This window comes from Siphateles boraxobius, unplaced genomic scaffold (genome assembly GCF_051911475.1).
Source record: "Siphateles boraxobius isolate OS27281-9 unplaced genomic scaffold, OSU_SipBor_1 25, whole genome shotgun sequence".
Classification (NCBI taxonomy): Eukaryota; Metazoa; Chordata; class Actinopteri; order Cypriniformes; family Leuciscidae; genus Siphateles; species Siphateles boraxobius.
In genome coordinates this window covers 23,933,562-23,953,707 of record NW_027508866.1, presented here as the reverse complement: position 1 = coordinate 23,953,707, position 20,146 = coordinate 23,933,562, and the positions used below count along the sequence as shown (strand labels likewise).

At 36.6% G+C, this 20,146-nt stretch overlaps 1 protein-coding gene across 1 annotated transcript in view; it reads left to right on the top strand.

The window, feature by feature from the left end:
- epha5 (EPH receptor A5) overlaps positions 1-19,898 on the top strand; it is a 105,851-nt gene extending 85,953 nt beyond the window's left edge. Inside the window, exons 9-17 of the mRNA XM_077243266.1 lie at positions 895-962; positions 2,657-2,782; positions 3,481-3,666; positions 4,210-4,271; positions 5,415-5,624; positions 7,368-7,517; positions 13,366-13,559; positions 16,706-16,861; positions 18,990-19,898. Of these exons, the coding sequence (XP_077099381.1) occupies positions 895-962; positions 2,657-2,782; positions 3,481-3,666; positions 4,210-4,271; positions 5,415-5,624; positions 7,368-7,517; positions 13,366-13,559; positions 16,706-16,861; positions 18,990-19,095 (1,258 nt within the window). The 3' untranslated portion in view covers positions 19,096-19,898. The remainder of the gene's footprint in view (positions 1-894; positions 963-2,656; positions 2,783-3,480; positions 3,667-4,209; positions 4,272-5,414; positions 5,625-7,367; positions 7,518-13,365; positions 13,560-16,705; positions 16,862-18,989) is intronic.
- Positions 19,899-20,146: the final 248 nt, after the last annotated feature.

The following is a 20,146-nucleotide window of genomic DNA, read 5'->3' as shown; positions in this document are numbered from 1 at the left end:
ATGGAACCATTTGGCAACTTTTTAAAAGTAAACTTTCCATTCAGAATCTTATTGGCATCCATTTTGGCGTCTCGCGCTCCTCATCCACTCAAAATGTAACTTTAACCTATTTGGCCGGCTCGCAAGCCCAAACAAGTGTGTGTGCGCGTGCCTGTTGTTTTGTTTCCGGTCTAGCTAGATCCACTTGCGCTTTGGTCGACGAAGCAACAAAACGTCCTCGCACGGCGCAAGCCCTTGAAATGAATGGGTTTCATAGCGCAGCGCCGCGCATGCCGGATCCTGTTGCAAAAGCATGTGAAAAAAACTACAAAGTTTGCTAGACCAAAAAGACCGTTAATCTCGCGATAAAAAAATTAATCGCGTTAAAATGGTTTTGCGTTAACGCCGTTAATAACGCGTTTAACTGACAGCCCTAATATATATATATATATATATATATATATATATATATATATAACAAATACGAATATAAGATAATATACAGTGATAACTTACAAATAGTGTTTACCCTACTGTCTGTATCTCACTTCTGCACTTCTGAAGTGGATAATGCCTTGTTTATTCTAGTTGATTGTGGCTGGATGTACACACACACACACAAATAAACAAACACTGACTGCTGGCAGATAAAACACTGTGATGCATTGGGTTCACTTAAGACTGCTGTCATATTGCATGCGTGCATGTTTGGATAGTCCTCTCTAGAGTATTCTTGTGCTGAAAGCAGATAAAGCCATTACCAGCCCCGTATCCACTCTGTTTACTACCCCTCCTTCACTATGCGATTCATTTAGTAGAATTGAATCTAGAAATGAGGGAAAATGAGTGGGGGGGTGGGGGTGTTTTTTTAGAGAAATGTTGTATAAAGAATAACGCAGGTCTTGTTTTTTACAGACGTTGTGGCTACAGTAAAGCCAAGCAGGATCCAGACGAGGAGAAGATGCACTTCCACAACGGTCACAGTAAGTGTAACAGAAAGGAGCAGACAGACACATTTGGGTTCATTCAGAGTTCAGTTGGCTAGTATCATCCTCTCATAAGCTCCATTCATGAGGGCAAACATGACGTCAAGGCAGTTCGGCATGAGTGGGTTTTGTTTAACAGGACTTTTACAGCCCTCGGGTTGTTTTTATTGCTATTATATTATCTATTTATATTAAATCAAGGGATTTCCTCTCTGAGGAAAAACAAATATATTTTTTGTTTTGTTTTGTTGCACAAAGTACCATCAGCATATGTGATTATGGTACACACACTGGAAAAACATAAATATTCCTTTCAATTCAAAAAATTAAAATATAAAATATAATTATTCATTACAAGTAGTTTTGCCAAATGCCAATTATATTGCCAATCAGTGAATAATAATAATACTACTAATAACAATTGTTTTGTTAATAGCAAAGACAACAATATATCAAAATTACAACAACAAAATACAGCAACAACAACAACAATAATAATGATAATAATAATAATAGGCTAAGCATAATAAAAAAAAGAATAGTATTATTGTTTTGTTGTTAGTAATACATATATTATTATTAATTCCAAAGTTGTAATTAATAAACAACTATTAACATTTTTAGTAATACTACTACTATTAATAATAATAATAATAATAATACTGATAGTAAGCATAAAAAAATAGGGTTATGTTGTTAGTAATACATATATTTGTATTAATTACACAGTTATTAACAACCATAAAAATTGTTTGAACCACTACTACAGCAAATAATAGTTTTGTTAATAAAAGTACATTATTATAATTAATATAAAGTATTATTATTAATCATATTAACATTATTAATATATCAAAACTACAACAAAATACACAAATACAACAACATCATAGACAACAACAATAATATAAATAAAAATCATAATTAAAAGGAAAACTAAAATAATAGTATTATTGTTTTTGTTTTTTTAATTTTGTTTATAAGTTATTTACACCTACAACATTTGTTTTGCTAATAATAATAATAGTGTTGTTAATACTAAAATATTATCATTAATGTTAATTATTTGTGTTAATATTATTAGTATTATATAAAACATTACAACAACAAAATACTACAACAACAATACAAATAATATTCATAATTAAAACAAATTAATATTATTATTGTTTTATTGTTAATAATGTATTATTAATTGCAAAGTTATTAACATCTACATCATTTTTTTTTTTTTTTAAATAATAATAATATAATTAGTAGTAATATTCTCTGGCAATAGAAGGGTGATCAAAAAATACCATACACTTACATTATTTGCTGTTTATTATCATTACAGTTACTTGGACACCCATCCGTAATCTGAAAAACTCATCGTCCCATGAGGCTACAACCACACTAACCACGTACACATTAACACAGTGGCAGTATAGAAGTGGCCCAATAGAAGTGTGGCACATTTTGGCTTATTCTTATTATGTAGTCCTAGCGTAATCCATCACTATGTTGTGCTTGGCGCAGCAGGGAAGAACAAACATGGTCTCCAGAGATGAAACCTCAAACATCTCCCCGTCATTCCTGCATGCATCTTCTTCCGTGATATCACATAACCCAACCCAAGAGCTGTGAAGTGCCAGGAATCAACATTTCATCCTCTTTTTCTCTGTTTCTTATCCTCTCTCACTTCATCACAGTCAAATTCCCAGCGGTCCGCACATATATCGATCCCCACACCTACGAAGATCCCAACCAGGCTGTCCACGAGTTCGCCAAGGAGATTGATGTTTCCTGTATCACCATCGAGAGGGTTATTGGAGCTGGTGAGTGAGTTATGTGCAAGTCAAACAAAACAAAATTCAAATTAGGTTACATGTGAAATACTCACCGCCTAAATGGAAATGTATAATGGTTTGGAGCCCCAAATTCCAATTTGTTTTTCAAAACTCATCTTTATGACTGACTGTTCATAGCATTTGTGACCCTGGATCACAAAACGAGTCACAAGTCGCACAGGTATATTTGTGGCATTGGCAACAATACATTATATAATTATCAATTTTTCTTTTATGCCAAAAATCTTTTTTTTTGCACCCTCAGATTCCAGATTTTCAGGTAGTTGTATCTCGGCCACATATCGTCCTATCCTAACAAACCATACATCAATGGAAAGCTTATTTATTCAGCTTTTATGTGATGTATAAATCTCAATTGAAAAAATTGACCAATGTGACTGGTTTTGTGGTCCATGGTCACATATTGTGTTTGATGAAATCTGTCCAGCTCTTTTCACAGTTAAAATCCTCGAAACAAGAGGCTTGGGCTAAACATTTTGTATAAAATCTTGCTCTGGAAGCATTCCACTGCCAGACTTTATTCGTTCCGAAGGAAGCAAGTTCATACCTCAGTAATTTTGCACTTTGTCGCTTCACGAGGGAAATCTGCCCAAGCACAATGAGGCGTTTCATTGTCTGGCTCTTCCGTGCCGCGGTTCATTGATGGCTGTGCCTTCCGGTTGCAGGAGAGTTTGGTGAGGTGTGCAGTGGTTTGCTTCGGCAGCCAGGGAAGAGAGAGATCCCAGTGGCCATTAAAACTCTGAAAGCCGGTTACACCGAGAAGCAGAGGCGGGACTTCCTGGGAGAGGCCAGCATCATGGGCCAGTTCGACCATCCCAACATCATACACCTGAAGGGGGTGGTCACCAAGAGTGAGTCTTTTGAACATGATTATTACTGAAAATTATTGCATGTTATCTTTATTTCATTATTATGATCAATTCAAAGTTAGAAACTTCATTTTGCTTAAGATCAGCTCAGTACTTTCACAGTATGAATAATTATTATTCATTACATCTAGTGGTGCCGATAGCAAATTATATTGCCAAGGGTGAAGACCCCTCCTGTAATCGTCAGTGTTATTATTATTATTATTCCACCATGGAAGTCTGTGGCAACACATAGCACCATATGGTAAAAAGTTGTGACATTTGGCACGCAAATAGAGGATAGTCTGAACACTAACCACAGCAAATTTGGAGTCTTTATATCGAACGTTCTAGCACCAACAATAGCATAAAGTTGCACTCGTGTTTATGCTAATAACTAGAAACTCCCACAGTCTGAATGTGGAACAAGTGCTGAAAACCTGGATGGTTTAATGTTTTATCGGTTTGTTTTTTGGCTATAATTTAATGTGTCACATAATAATAACATAGCAATTCCCTGAACTGAGTGTTATTCATTTCCGCAAGGTAAACCAGTGATGATAATAACAGAATATATGGAGAATGGATCCCTTGACACCTTTTTGAAGGTACAGTTTCTGCTTTTTGGAAGTACAGTCAATAAAGACACTACTATGACATTCATCAACAAACATCGTTCTATGAAATGTATGGAAACGTCATGAAAAACGTACACTTAAAATGCCAGTGATGTGTAATTACCGGTACACAGAAACAGTATAATATTTTAGGTTACACTTTATTTGGTAATACTTCATTTTACAGTGTCCTTGTTACATATGGATGGTACATGTACTTACAATAGTATTAACAGTAAATTATGCATAAATTCATGCAACTAACCCTCAACCAAATCCTAATATACTAAGTACATGTAGTTGCTTAATAGTATTCAGTACTATTAAGTGTAACCCTTTATTTGAATGTGTCCTTGTTACAATGTAATTACACATAGTTACTGAGTAATATTAATTAACATACTATACTATAATTAACTTATTCGCGTATACTATATGTTTAGAAGTAGGGTTTGGTTTAGTGTTAGTTGCTTAATTATGCATATTACTATATTTACAGTATGAACTGTTAAATACCCCCAAAGGCCTCTCTTTGAGCAATACTCACACTGTTTAGTGCAATTTTTTTTCAATTCACTTATATGCATTATCCTTAATACTGTTAACAGTAAATATAATCAATATCTGTAAATATGCCACTTTTGTGTCCTAAGGCCAATGCACACCACACAGACAAACTCCAACAAACAAGTTGGCCGTTGGATTTAGAATTTGATGAAAAATAACGGTCATGTTCACACTGGCCCAACAGACACCAACAAACGCTCATTGAACATGTTCAGTTGGGTGTAACACACTGATCCGACAAAACCCAACTAACATGTTTGTTGGTGTTTGTCTGTGCGGTGTGAATTGGCCTTTACACTTTTCATATGTTTATTCTTACTTTTATTATTATGAGTCTTGTTGTTGTTTTTATATGTGTACACTGGCAGCTTAATTTGCAGAGGAAAATTCATTTTGTATGCAATAAAGGCAATAATATTCTTTCTGATTCTGATGTAACAGGGACACTCTAAAATAAAGTGATACCTTACTTGGAATGGAGTTTGTACAATTAGCCAATCTTCCTGATTTAATTTGATATATTACATTCTTATTCATACGTAGTATGTGTCTTCACTGCTCCAACAGAAGAATGACGGTCAGTTCACAGTCATCCAGTTGGTTGGCATGATGCGAGGCATTGCTTCGGGAATGCGCTACCTCTCTGAGATGGGATATGTGCACCGTGACCTAGCAGCCCGCAACATTCTGGTCAACAGCAACCTGGTGTGTAAGGTGTCCGACTTCGGCTTGTCGAGAGTGCTGGAGGACGACCCAGAGGCGGCCTACACAACCCGCGTACGTGCTTCAGAGCATTAACACAGGCTAGCCTACTACATCTTGCATCTATTAGCTTCCTCCCAGCAGGCCTTTGTTTTAAAACCCTATTCAAACCCAGTGCCAATATCATCCTACTTTTCCTGAACACCCTTCCTGCTCTCTAATAATGCAGTAAAGTAATAAGCTGGACACCGTCTCAGATTGCATCGAGGGCATTTTAGATGGTATGTGATTGTCTCCTTCACAACTCAGCACCCAGAACTAACCTGCAAAATCTACCATGCAAATTGTTTAGCAGCCCTTTTTGCAGTGATTTGCATAATTATTTTAGTGAAGGGTGCATAAACAATCCAGGGGCTGCATTCAGAAAAGTTATGACAAATTTGTAACTCTTAAACAATTCTTAAAGTGCCGCTTTTTTGCTTTTTCTAATTTTCAAGTGCTTTTAACAACTGCTGAGGAAGAGCTCCTTAGAAATGGTTATGAGCGTTTTGTTTCTGACACATGCCGTAAGTGGTGGACAAATCACAACAGACTGGGCAATGTGACCAATCAGAGCAGAGTAGACCAATCACAAATGACTGGGTCATCTGACCAATCAGAGCAGAGTAGACCAATCTCAAAAGACTGGGCCATCTGACCAATCAGAGCAGAGTAGACCAATCTCAAAAGACTGGGCCATCTGACCAATCAGAGCAGAGTAGACCAATCTCAAAAGACTGGGCCATCTGACCAATCAGAGCAGAGTAGACCAATCACAACAGACTGGGTCATCTGAACAATCACAGCAGAGTAGACCAATCACAACAGGCTGGGTCATCTGACCAATCAGAGCAGAGTAGACCAATCACAACAGGCTGGGCCATCTGACCAATCAGAGCAGAGTAGACCAATCACAACAGACTGGGTCATCTGACCAATCAGAGCAGAGTAGACCAATCACAACAGACTGGGTCATCTGAGCAATCAGAGCAGAGTAGACCAATCACAACAGGCTGTGCCATCTGACCAATCAGAGCAGAGTAGACCAATCACAACAAGCTGGGCCAGCTGACCATTCACAACAGACTGGACCATAGGCTGGCAGTAAGGAGGGGTTTAGAGAGACTGAATCTTTTAACAAACCATGTTCAGACTCTTTGAGAAATGAGGTGATGTACAATGGATATAATAATGCATGTAAACCTATTGTAGAAGACCTCAAAAACAAAATTAGCATAATAGCATAAAAGGGACACTTTAATAAAATATTTGTTGCTAAAACACATCAAGAATTTTCAATTTTGCCAGAGCAAGAAAAAAAAATCTATTCTACAGAGAAAATAAATTATGGTTGAGTACTGATGAAGGGATTTATCTTGGGCCTTATTCTGAAAGAGGATTATTAGAGGTTTGGTGGTGGCTGTCATAATTAGCATAGTTTTTTTCTTTTCTTTTCTTGTCATCTTTGTTTCATGTTTTGGTGTGTCAAAGTAACACTGAAGAAAGCATTTCACGTGTGCGTGGATGTGTGTGAACTGTCGACAAAGTAAATTAAGACACGTCTCCCCAGTGCGCGAGTTGCCTACAGAAATTGAGAGCGCTAACACCAGGACAGTCAATTAGCGATTATCATGCAACAGCCGTCCACAGACAGAATGCTTCCTGTCAATTTTCCAGGCTGACAGCATTCTTTCCCAGTGATAATCACCCTTTAAGATGTTTTGACAAAACCCGTTTCTGATCTGAGACGTGGTATTCAGCATGTGGTTTGTCTTGCAGGGAGGGAAGATTCCCATCAGGTGGACGGCTCCAGAGGCCATCGCCTACAGGAAATTCACCTCAGCCAGTGACGTGTGGAGCTACGGCATTGTTATGTGGGAAGTGATGTCATACGGCGAGAGACCATACTGGGAGATGAGCAATCAAGACGTAAGTCAGAACGAGACCAGAATTCTATCAAATTCTGTACAAATGTGGTATTATTGGTGCTACATAAAGTATTTGTAAGTGAAGACATTGAAAACAATTGAATCTGTCAATCCCACTTTTTGATCAAAGACCTAAAAAAGACAATTCTAACTTAAAATGTTATAAATATTGAATGCTCTTCAATACTGGAACACAAACTTAGATTTGGTCTTTTTAACCCTCATGTTGTGTTTGGGTCATTCTGACACAGACAGGATTTTCTTCTTCCCGAAAATGCTGGTTAACGTTATCGCATATTGGACTAAGGGGCTGTTTACACCGTACCGCTTTCAACTAAAAAAGTAAAAAATTGTATGCGTTTTGGACGTAGATTTACACGACAACGGCGTTTTGGATGCCTGAAAATGCAAACGTTTGAAAATAGTATTTTCAAAGTGCAAGTTTTTGGGTACGTTTATATGACAACGATATGCTTAAAATGGAGAAGTTTTTCCTTTGAGTTTTCAGCGTACAGACGACACCGTTGTAAAAACGATCCCCATTCACACGGATCCGTGAAAACGACTAAAAACACTGTATTCTGCTGCCAGGCCATTAGATGGCAATGAAACACTATAGACTGAACACGTAATAGGCATGTGCATGACGTCATCGTCTTCAGAGATTCGCGTTTTTGTTTTTTACACGGAGACCATTTTCAGTAACTTTTTTTTTTTAAAGTTTGTGTTTTCAGACACCCAAATTGCTGTTATGTAAACGAACGCGCAAAACGCATTAAAAAAAATCATGTTTTTAGTTGTAAACGGTGTCATGTAAACAAGCTCCTTTGAAAACAGTCTCCGTGTAAACAGCAAAAACACTAATCTCTGAAGATGATGACGTCATGCACATGCGTATTACGTGTTCAGTCTATAGTGTTTCATCGCCATCTAATGGCCTGGCAGCAGAATACAGCGTTTTTAGTCGTTTTCGCGGATCCGTGTGAAGAGAGATCATTTTGACAATGGGGTTGTCTGTACGTGGAAAGCTTAAAGGAAAAACTTCTCAGTTTTAAGCATATTTTAACCCACCTTGTTACACTTGTGGTGTTCCCGGTCAAAATTGACTGGCCTACAAAAAAAATTATAAATGTAAAGTTGTTAAACATATGTAATTGCAAACGTCCTACTGGTGTGATAGTGACCGGTTTTTTTTTGTAATAAATAAAACAAAAATAATTTAAGTACATTTTATATGAAAAACACTTCAAAATTTTACATTCAATTCAATGTGTTCCATGCTGTTTCTTTTTAATTGTTTGTGAAATTAATAGCAACTTCTGAGTGACAATTGTTTCTACAGCAATTCTTTTCAGTGTAGCTGTTATTTATATAAATATTATCCTCTCTTACATCCAGTGATTATTAGGCATACATTTATGAAAAGATTCTGTGTAGGGCAGCGTTACAGCCAAAGTGCAGTTTTACCCTGCAGTATTTTAACACAACACAATAATTGCTTCCCATGGCCATTTTTAGCGCTCATATGCTCTCGGATTTGCCTTAGGGGAAATGAGAGCGAATGAATGCTGTCTATAAATGGATCAGGAAGTGAGGGTAATCTCTGGGCTAAACCGACATATCGAACCCCATCAGTGGGCAGAGATCCATGCAGATTTTGGGGTTGGGATGGGGGTTGATCAACTCTTTTTCCCAATGCGGTACATCTGCCTGCGGTCGAGTCAAAGGTCATGTGAGGAAAGGAACACGTTGCTGGGTAATGGGTGTTTGGGTTGAAAACCAGGTTTTGGCCACAGAGATTTTATTCTTGGCTTTTTCTGCACGGAAAGAGCATGAGATCCCTGCAGACTGAAATCTGCCGGGCGTAATGGAGTTTGGTGTTGGACATTGTGTACAGTAGCTTTTACCAGAAGCTTACAGCATCTATTGTTTCTGTCTCTGACTGAATACAAACATGATCTCACTGGCACACATCCCACATTTTTGTTTTAAACATTTGGATAGACACTGAAACATACAGCATAATTTATGGACAGCTTATAAAGCATAGTGTTTTTTATTTTATTATTTTGGTTTTATAATAGTTTTATTATTAATTATTAAACATTATTGTTAATATTTTGAATTAGCATTCATTTTATATATTTTTATATATTTTTAGCTTTCATGCAAATTTTTGTATAATTTTTAGTAATTTCAATTCAATTTATATATATATATATATATATATATATATATATATATATATATATATATATATATATATATATATATATATATATATATATATATTGTAATTTATGAATTGCTTTTTTTTTCAGTTTTGGCTTTAGTTAGTTTCAGTGTTTGTTTATTTATAGTTAATAATTTTGGTGCTTCAAACTCAACTTATTTCAGTTTATTGCCAAGGTATAATTTCTAATTTTCGTTTAGTTTGTTTTTCAACTAAAATTTATATTTTATTTTATTTCAGCTTTATTTTTAATAATTGTAGTTTTAGTTAACGATAATAACCCTGAGTGTAAGTATACAGTATTTATTAAGACCAATAAAGCTTTTATTTATTTATTTTATGTAACCTCTGTTGAAGTTTATGCAGTATTGTGTGTATAATAAATGATTAATTAAATGACATAAATTCATAAATAAAATGTCTAATTTAAGAAAAAATATTTTGACTATTTTATTGGGTCACAATCAGTCTTGAAACTAATTTTATACCACAGCGCAATGCATTTTAAACACTAATTTGTTTAAAAAGCTAAATATTTATATAAGTATCAACATATTTAATTCTAATTTAAAAAATAAATAAATATTGCTTCAAGTCTTTTGTTAATTATTCAAATAATATAAGTGATGAAAAACAAAGTAATTGTTGTGCTCTTTTTGAATACGTTTTAAATGTAATTTATTCCTGTGATCAAAGCTGAATTTTCAGCATCATTACTCCAAGCTTCAGTGTCACATGATCCTTCAGAGATCATTATAATATGATGATTTGATGCTCAAGAAACATTCCTAATTATTATCAATGATGAAAACAGTTGAGCTGCTTCATATTTCTGTGTAAACCGTGATACATTTTTTCAGGATTCAGTGAAGTAAAGAAATTTCAATAGAACCTAATTTTTTTATAATGAAATATGTTTGGTAAAAATGTGTTATTTTTTTTATTTTTTTTAAGTGTGAAACAGTGTACGAATCAGTGTCTATCCAAAACAAAACAAAATATACACCTACATGTTAAACACAAAAGTTTATGTTGCAAAAACATAACAGATGAGGACCATTTTTATTACTACAGGCTATTGAGTTGTGTTTGCATATATTAAGCCATTACAGCTACAGATATCGAAAGGCACATGCCGAGCAGCCGCCTCGCTGTCTTTTGTTATGTAGATGCGCATGTCATATGTCAGCGTGTGAGATGACAAGTGTATTTGCAGGCCGAGATGAAACGCAAGGCGATGCTTATGTTTTCCCAGCATATCCCAGAAGGAGGTGCACATAGCAGTCATGGTTTTATCAAGCACGACTGACCTTTTTTTTCCTCCTTTACAGTTGCCAGTGACGGCTTCATCTGCGCCTCACATCTCGTTCTGCGCTCCATCATTAATCTGTTTCACACACACTCGGGAAGGGAAAGTTATTTGATGTTTTATTTCACAGTTTCTTGAGGGTTCCCCTCAGATCTCGGCTTCCTCTGCTCAGCCAGACTCTTGTGTGTTTCTCTCGCTCTGTCTGTTTCTGCTCTCTCTCTGTGAGGCTTTTCCGCGAGGGAGCCGCTGTTGATGTAGTGTTGCTCATTGTGATGTGGGAGTGTGGGGGGATTTTATTTTAGCTTGGAGGAGAGGAGAGACGCTCTTTGTTGATTCAGAGTTCGGGTTTATCTTGCCGGTTTTTCGAATCTCACAAAAAGTTCAACTGATCAAATAGACATATTAAATTCACTCTGTAGGACAACATAGTTGTCTATTCATGTTCATTAATTATATGATATAATCTGTGAAAATTCTGAAGAATATTCTGATCAAAGTACAGTAAAAACAGTAATATTGAAATGCTATTATAATTGTAAATAACAGTTCTTTACTTTTAATTAGTGTTGGGCATCGATTAATCGTATCCAAAATAAAAGTTTGTGTTTACATAATATATGTGTGTGTACTGTGTATAATTATTTTAATTATAATTATACACATACCTGTATATATTTAAGAAATATTTGCATGAATACATTTTGTGTGTGTGTGTATGTATGTGTGTATATATATATGTATATATATATATATATATATACACACACATACATACATATACATCATTTATATTTTATATAAATAACACATTTTTCTTAAATATATACATGCAAGTGTGTGTATTTACATATACAAAATAATTATACACCGTACTCACACATATATTATGTAAACACAAACTTTTATTTTGAATGTGATTAATCGTTGCCTAGCACTAATTTAAATAGATTTCAAATCAATTTAAAACAATCTTCAGTGTCACATGATCCTTCAGAAATCATTGTAATTTACTAATTTACTGCTCAAGAAACATTTCTTATTACATTGTTAATCGTAAAGCTTTTTTAAAGTTCTTTGATGAATAAAGTTCAAAAGAACAGCATTTATTCGTAATATATGTATATATATATATATATATATATTTTTTTTTTTTTTTTTTGTAACAATGTAAAAGTCTTTACAGTGACTTTTGATCAATTTAATGCGTCCTTAATACAATTTTGAATCTTTTAACCCTCTGTTGGGTCTTTTTTTTAAATATATATATATATATATTTTTTTTAAGGTTTTACTTAATCTAAAAGATGCAAAACTTGGTAAAGGTTTTGGCACTTGCTGTGTGAACTCAAACAAAATATCTTGGACATTCGAAAAGGTTAAATGGTCCTAAAAAAATTGTCACACTTGTATTGTTCACGGTCAAATATGACCACTTTGAAATGAATGTGAGACGACTTGCATCTAGTGGAAAGGTTTAGTACTGCACACAAACAAACTCTTACTGAAAGCTAATTTTTTGAGACATCAACCTCAAATTTGGAGCACAACTGGATTTATAGCTTTGATTGTCTGAAGTTTTAGAGTAAAACCTGATTTAGAAAATCTATATTTCATTTTTTTTTTTTTGTTAAACTTTTTTTTGTGTGCATTTTTCATAACAATACATATAAACATGTTATAACTTTTTTCAAGTCAACTTTTTTACAACTTTTTTTCCCTTCACAAATAATCTGCAAAGTGTCGTCTTTAAAAAGAGACCAAACTTAAGTCTGTGCTCCAAAGCATTTAAGATTTACGACAGTTTAAGTTGGAAATTTAATTTTCCGGTCCATGCTCAAAAATTTAATAAATGGACTATAACTGCTGCGTAAATATAATTTAGTACCATAAAATCCCCTAAAAATACAAAAAATTTAATCAAAAATATTATCTAACTAAAAAAAGACAATTGTTTCATTAAAAAAAAATTATACTAATTTGTTCATTTCAGCCCGACACGCGGGCAGCAACAGAGGGTTAAAAAAAATCTGACCCTAAACTTTTAAATGTTATATACTGTTACTGTTGTTGCTGCCTATTTAGAGCATCCAAATAATTCACTAAAAAGGTGCCAGTTAATGATGCCTAGGAAGCCATCTGCCTCTGTAAGCCATAGATGGCAAGGTCAAGTGTGTTGACTTTGCCACCTGCTACCCAGCAACAGTTCATGAACCAGAACAATCAGTGTTTGGACAAGTAGGGCACATCATATATATTTTTTTTATGGAACATAATGTAAAGTGGTTGCAATCTTTTCTGTTGTCTCAGGTGATAAAGGCAGTGGAGGAGAACTACAGACTCCCAGGTCCCATGGACTGCCCGACCGCCCTCTATCATCTCATGATGGATTGCTGGCAGAAAGACAGGAACAGCCGGCCAAAATTCGAAGAGATCGTCAGCTTATTGGACAAACTCATCCGCAATCCCAGCAGCCTGAAGGGTCTGGTTAACCCATCTAATAGGTAAACGACCAGCCGTTATTGCTTACTTTGCTCATGATTTTCATTTGTGTAACTGTCATTTCAATAAACTTTCTTTGTTCTCGTTCTTTATTGTTCCCATCAGAGCATATGCTAATTATGTTGTTATTTACGGCATGTGATTAAGATCAATAATGATGTGACGTCCGTGAACAATTGATAACCAAGGGTTAACCACCGTGCTACACGCTTGTCACAGGGAATCAAGTTTTAAAGACTTTTTGACAAATACACACTCACATTTCATGATTTAATGTTGCGTTAAACAGAAGTGACAGTGTGCAAATTACTTCCAATTACTGTGATTATACGTATCGAATGCATTCGCTGCACGTGGAGTGTTCTTCGTTCTTACATGTTAGAATCATCCATTATCAGTAATTGTGTTATGCAGTTACATTCAAGTTTAATATGAAATTGATTTGGAGTCTGGGAATGTTTCGGTAGCTGTTATTGCACCGTAATTTTCTTTCTTTGCCCTGGATGATAATATTAGCAAGTGTGGCCAAGGGATCACTGATTATATTAATATGTATAGTCATAATAAAGTTTGATTTAACTTGCATAAGAAAGCAGGATTATAAGCTTAGTTTCATATAAATATTTGATCATGAATGTTTAAGCAAGACACTATAGGCAAATGCACTGGTCAATTTTGAGATTTTGGGCTGTTTGGCTTTTCATAACCTTTTGGGGATAAAAAAAGCCTTTTTGCTGTGTGCCCAGTATCGCTCTAGTTGATAGGCTTCTGCACCGCCAACATCGTCATTGATAGGTTTCAGCACCGCCAATGCCGTCATTGATAGGTTTCAGCACAGACAACACGTCTGATAGGTTTCAGCACCGCCAACACGTCATTGATAGGTTTCAGCACCGCCAACATGTCATTGATAGGTTTCAGCACCGCCAACACGTCATTGATAGGTTTCAGCACCGCCAACAAGTCATTGATAGGTTTCAGCACCGCCAACACGTCATTGATAGGTTTCAGCACCGCCAACAAGTCATTGAAAGGTTTCAGCACCGCCAACACGTCATTGATAGGTTTCAGCACAGCCAACGCCGTCATTGATAGGTTTCAGCACCGCCAACGCCGTCATTGATAGGTTTCAGCACCGCCAACACGTCATTGATAGGTTTCAGCACCGCCAACGCCGTCATTGATAGGTTTCAGCACAGACAACACGTCTGATAGGTTTCAGCACCGCCAACACGTCATTGATAGGTTTCAGCACCGCCGACAAGTCATTGATAGGTTTCAGCACCGCCAACACGTCATTGATAGGTTTTTTGCACCGCCAACGCCGTCATTGATAGGTTTCAGCACAGACAACACGTCTGATAGGTTTCAGCACCGCCAACACGTCATTGATAAGTTTCAGCACCGCCGACAAGTCATTGATAGGTTTCAGCACCGCCAACACGTCATTGATAGGTTTCAGCACCGCCAACAAGTCATTGATAGGTTTCAGCACCGCCAACACATTGTTGATAGGTTTCAGCACCGCCAACACGTCGTTGATAGGTTTCAGCACCGCCAACGTCGTCATTGATAGCTTTCAGCACCGACAACATGTCGTTGATAGGTTTTAGCACCACCAATACGTCGTTGATAGGTTTCAGCACCACCAATACGTCGTTGATAGGTTTCAGCACCGCCAACACATTGTTGATAGGTTTCAGCACCGCCAACACGTCGTTGATAGGTTTCAGGCCGTCAACGCCGATGTTGATAGTTTTCAGTACAGCCAACACTGTCGTTGATAGGTTTCAGCACCGCCAACACGTCGTTGATAGGTTTCAGCACAGCCAACACCATTGTTGATAGGTTTCAGGTGGCGAAGGATTATTCAGAACCATTCTAGCAATTTATCCCTCGCCAGGTCCAGCAGGCCGGGCCCTCATCCTCCTGTCCTGCACCTTAGCTCCAGGAGGGAAGAGTAGAAGGCCAGTGTGGCTGCTCGCGTTCCCCCTAGCAAAGACTTGGGGCTCGGGCACCGCACACAGTCCCAGCCTGCCGGGGATAGACCTGTGGCAGGGTTCCTGGTAGGGTTTCTCGTCCAATTCGGTTGGCTGCTTGGGTTCTGCGAACTATAGAGAAAGGTTCCAGAGTCCAGTTCAAGTCTCCTTCTCTGTGTTTCAATGGCATGCTCCCCACTATGGTGAAGCCAGAGCAGATTCCTTTGCTTTCACAGGAGTTTGAAGTCTCTCCTGGACAGAAGGGCTATAGATAATGTTCCCCTCCAAGTAAGAGACTCAGGATTTTACATCATGTCTCGAATCCAATTTGAGGATTGATTTGTTACGATAGACTTAAACTTAGACTTACGCATATTTTCAAATAGAAATATTAGGTTCATGAGGTTCGCTTTTTTTTGGCTGAAGCTTACCAGCATCAGGTTCTTCCCTTCGGCCCAGCCTTGTCTCCTCGCACCTTCACCAAGTGTAACCTGTAGTGCAGGCATTCTCTCAGTGGGTATTGGCAGCGTGGGTATTATTGTTCCCATAGAGTCAATGCAATGACGTGGCTTCAATGTTCCCTCAAAAGGAAACTGAACATTGGATACTGAGAATGGGAACGATACGCCACGTTGCGTTGCCATACTTCAAGTATGTCAGCTTGGCTTCTTCAGACCAGTGAACCTGGTGATGCTCATGCGTGGCTAATAGATTACCATGTACTACATGTGATTCAGACACCGGCTTACACTGAAAGCGTTCACATAGCGTCAATGCAATGATGCGGCATCTCATTTCCATTCTCAGTAATGTTTTTATTTTTTATTTTTTTATTGAACAAGTTAATTACAATTATTTTAGGCATAAAAACATGTTTTTTTTATTTTGGGATAATGTGAAGAATTTTTTGTTGTGTGGTCTCAGACTTTTGGACCTTATTATCTATTATAACCGTTATTATAGTATTGTAACACATGTTGAGGGGGAAAAACTTACAATATACATTTGTGATATGCCTTTTTTTTTTAAAAAAAGCCTGTTAGATGGTACGTTATTCTGCTTGTGTCAGCTCAGATCTGTAAAGGTGTTTAGTATCCAGCCTTCACCTACAACTTTAATGTCAGGTTTATGCATCCATTTGTTCACCACTGTACCTGTCTCTCCCGCAGAGTGTCCAATTTATTAGTGGAGCACGGGAGCCCCGAGGGCTGTGTATTCAGATCGGTGGAGGAATGGTTAGAGGCCATAAAAATGGGTCGATACACCGAGCTTTTCATGGAAAGTGGATACACTTCTCTGGAAGTAGTCACTCAAATGACCTTGGAGTAAGTCATCTGTTGTGGAGGACACAGAGCCTGTTGGCTGTTCATCTAGTGTTAAAATGATTGAGAGTGTAACCACCATTTCTTGATTTGGATGCACTTTCTAATGGTTAATTGTTACAACATAGTTTACATGATCTCTTGAGCATCAAATCAGCATATTAGAATGATTAAGTTGGCTTGTGAGAGCCAACTTACTGAAATCCTATTTAAACTTATTATTATTCTTCCGATTCTTCCTGCAGTGAAATTTCTATATCAAACTCCTCCTAGAGCTTTAACTCTACATACTCCAAACTCGGCTCAGACACTCAAACTGTTCTGACTCGGTGTGCTATGTCTTTTCAGACTGATCGGACTTACGTTTTTCCTAAAAATGACAATCAAAACTCGAAAAAACTCCCATTGACTTAACATTGCGGAATGTTCAGATTTTCAAACTCCCCAACTGCCAAAAATTCAAATCTATACTCCTTGAAGCCCTAGACTGAATCAAACTGCCATCCTATATACTATATGAGCCATTGAGACTCATTTAAACTAATAAACTCATCTATCTATGACACTTATCTATCTACACTTAAACTCTTAAACTCATAATAAATTAATAAACTCTAAACTTGAGCTCTTAGACTCATTTAAACTTATAAACTCTAAACTCATACACTTATAAACTCATGAATTCAAACTCTTATGAACTCAAACTCATAAATTAATAAACTCTGAACTCTTACTCATTTAAACTTATAAACTCTAAACTCATGAACTCGTACACTTATAAACTCATGAATTCATACACTTCTGAACTCATGAATTCATAAACTTATAAACTCATACACTTATGAACTCATGAATTTATACACTTATGAACTCAAACTCATGAATGAATAAACTCTGAACTCTTACTCATTTAAACTTATAAACTCAAACTCGTACACTTATAAACTCATGAATTCATAAACTTATGAACTCATTAAATCATAAACTCATAAACTCGTACACTTATAAACTCATGAATTCATACACTTATGAACTCAAACTTATAAATTAATAAACTCTGAACTCGTACACATAAACTCATAAACTTATAAACTCATGAATTCATACACTTATGAATTTTCATACAACTTTTAAATTCATAAATAGTTCACCATAGCAACCACCCAGAACACCCTAGCAACTGCCTAGCAACCACCCAAAATACCTTAAAACACCATAGCAACCACCCAAAATACCCTAGAACACCCTAGCAACACCATAGCAACCAACCAGCACACCCTAGCAACTGCCTAGCAACCACCCATAACACCCTAGCAACCACATAAAATACCTTAAAACACCCTAGCAACACCCTAGCAACCATCCTAAATAGCGTAGAACACCCTAGCAACCACCCAGAACACCCTAGCAACCACCCAAAATACCTTAAAACACCCTAGCAACACCATAGCAACCACCCAAAAAAGCCTAGAACACCATATCAACACCATAGCAACACCATAGCAACTGCCTAGCAACAACCCAGAACAACCTAGCATTCACCCAAAAGGTGTTAGAACACCCTAGCAACTGCCTAGAAACCACCCAGAACACCCTGGCAACCACCCAAAATACCTTACAACACCCTAGCAACACCATAGCAACCACCCAGAACACCCTAGCAACTAATATAAACTTCAAACTACTTTAAAATTCAAACTAATTTAAACTTTAAACTAATTTAAACTATAAACTAATTTAAACATCAAACTACTTTAAACTTTAAACTAATTTAAACTTCTAACTACTTTAAACTATAAACTAATTTAAACTTCAAACTACTTCAAACTAATTTACACTTTAAACTAATTTACATATTAAACTAATGTAAAAAAGTTTCCAAAGTTTCACAAGCCAACTTAAAGTTTGTCTCGACGAACTTTTTCTAGTTTTACTTGAGGCATTTTTTAAGCTATTTTCTTTCATTTTGTGTAACAAACAAATTTAGTGGCAACAATAGCTTTACAAAATTATTTGAAGTTCAAATTTCACAAATTACTAGATAAACCTTGATTGATTCCAGCGTTTTTAATCCTTATCAATGAACCAACGACAGAAATATATTTGATAGCGTTATGTTGTTCTTTTGCAGAGATCTTAGGAGGGTTGGAGTCACTTTGGCCGGTCATCAGAAAAAGATTCTCAACAGCATTCAGGAGATGCGAGTCCAAATGATGAACGCCACTTTGCCCATCTGAGACCTGCTTCAGAGGAACTTCCAATTGTAGCCTAGCACTTTCTATGGACACTTATTTATTGAGCCGAACTATTTATCGATGAGATCTGATGCTAAAGAAAAAAGAAACGCTGGATAGATGCACAAAGCCGTTTCGTTTGTGCAAAGCCTCCGAACTAAGAGTCACAGGAGGAACTTGACTGAAATGTTGAGTCGTTGTTTGGAAAAGTGTGGCACATCTTCCAGGTAGGACTACTGACTTGGGATCAGGTGTCTCTGGGCTGAATGTATAGCGTTTTTCCATGACCTCATTCAACAATATTATTACCTCCGGAATTCCACAAAAGACCAAGGTCGGTTTCAGCTCGGATGTTTTTCTCACACGAAGTTCACTTGGGGCGAAGTTCAGGCAGTGAGACTGAAGTCACATCACGGGCTGAGGGAACGAATGGCAGTGTTAAACAAAGCAATAGTAGATTTCGAGCTTGATGTTGATTTTCCTTTGTTCTAAAATGTTGCTTCCTTGATTCAATAAGAGGACAAAGGAATGGACGGGATAATTTTCCTTTTGCACAATATATGTGTCATGAAGGGCGGAGGAAATGTATTTGTATTTGAAAATGTGGCACGTTTCCAAACCACATGTTTATTTAGTTCCACTGATGTTTTGATGTTTTACGTGTAAATAGTGTACAGTTGCGTAGATAAAGTTGAGCTCAAATGCATCCATCCATGTTCATGTGGGGTTGATATACTGTACTTGAGTGCGCGGGCGGGCTAACATACTATGTATATTCAGTCCAGTCAATAAATGTTTATATTGCCTCTCAGTGCTTCATTAGATAGACAAGGAAAAGTTGTTTTACCATTGATGTGTGTGAACTCTACTAGCTATATTTTGCTACCCATACTTTTGCCTCGCTCAGTTTTTCACAGCATGGTGAGATTTAAGTCAACATGAACTCAAAACGGACCCTATTTACTTTCTTAATAATACAGGTTTTATTGTGCACCATTCATTATTGTATCATATATCTGTAGAACCTTTAAAATTCAAATTGTAGGAAACTTAG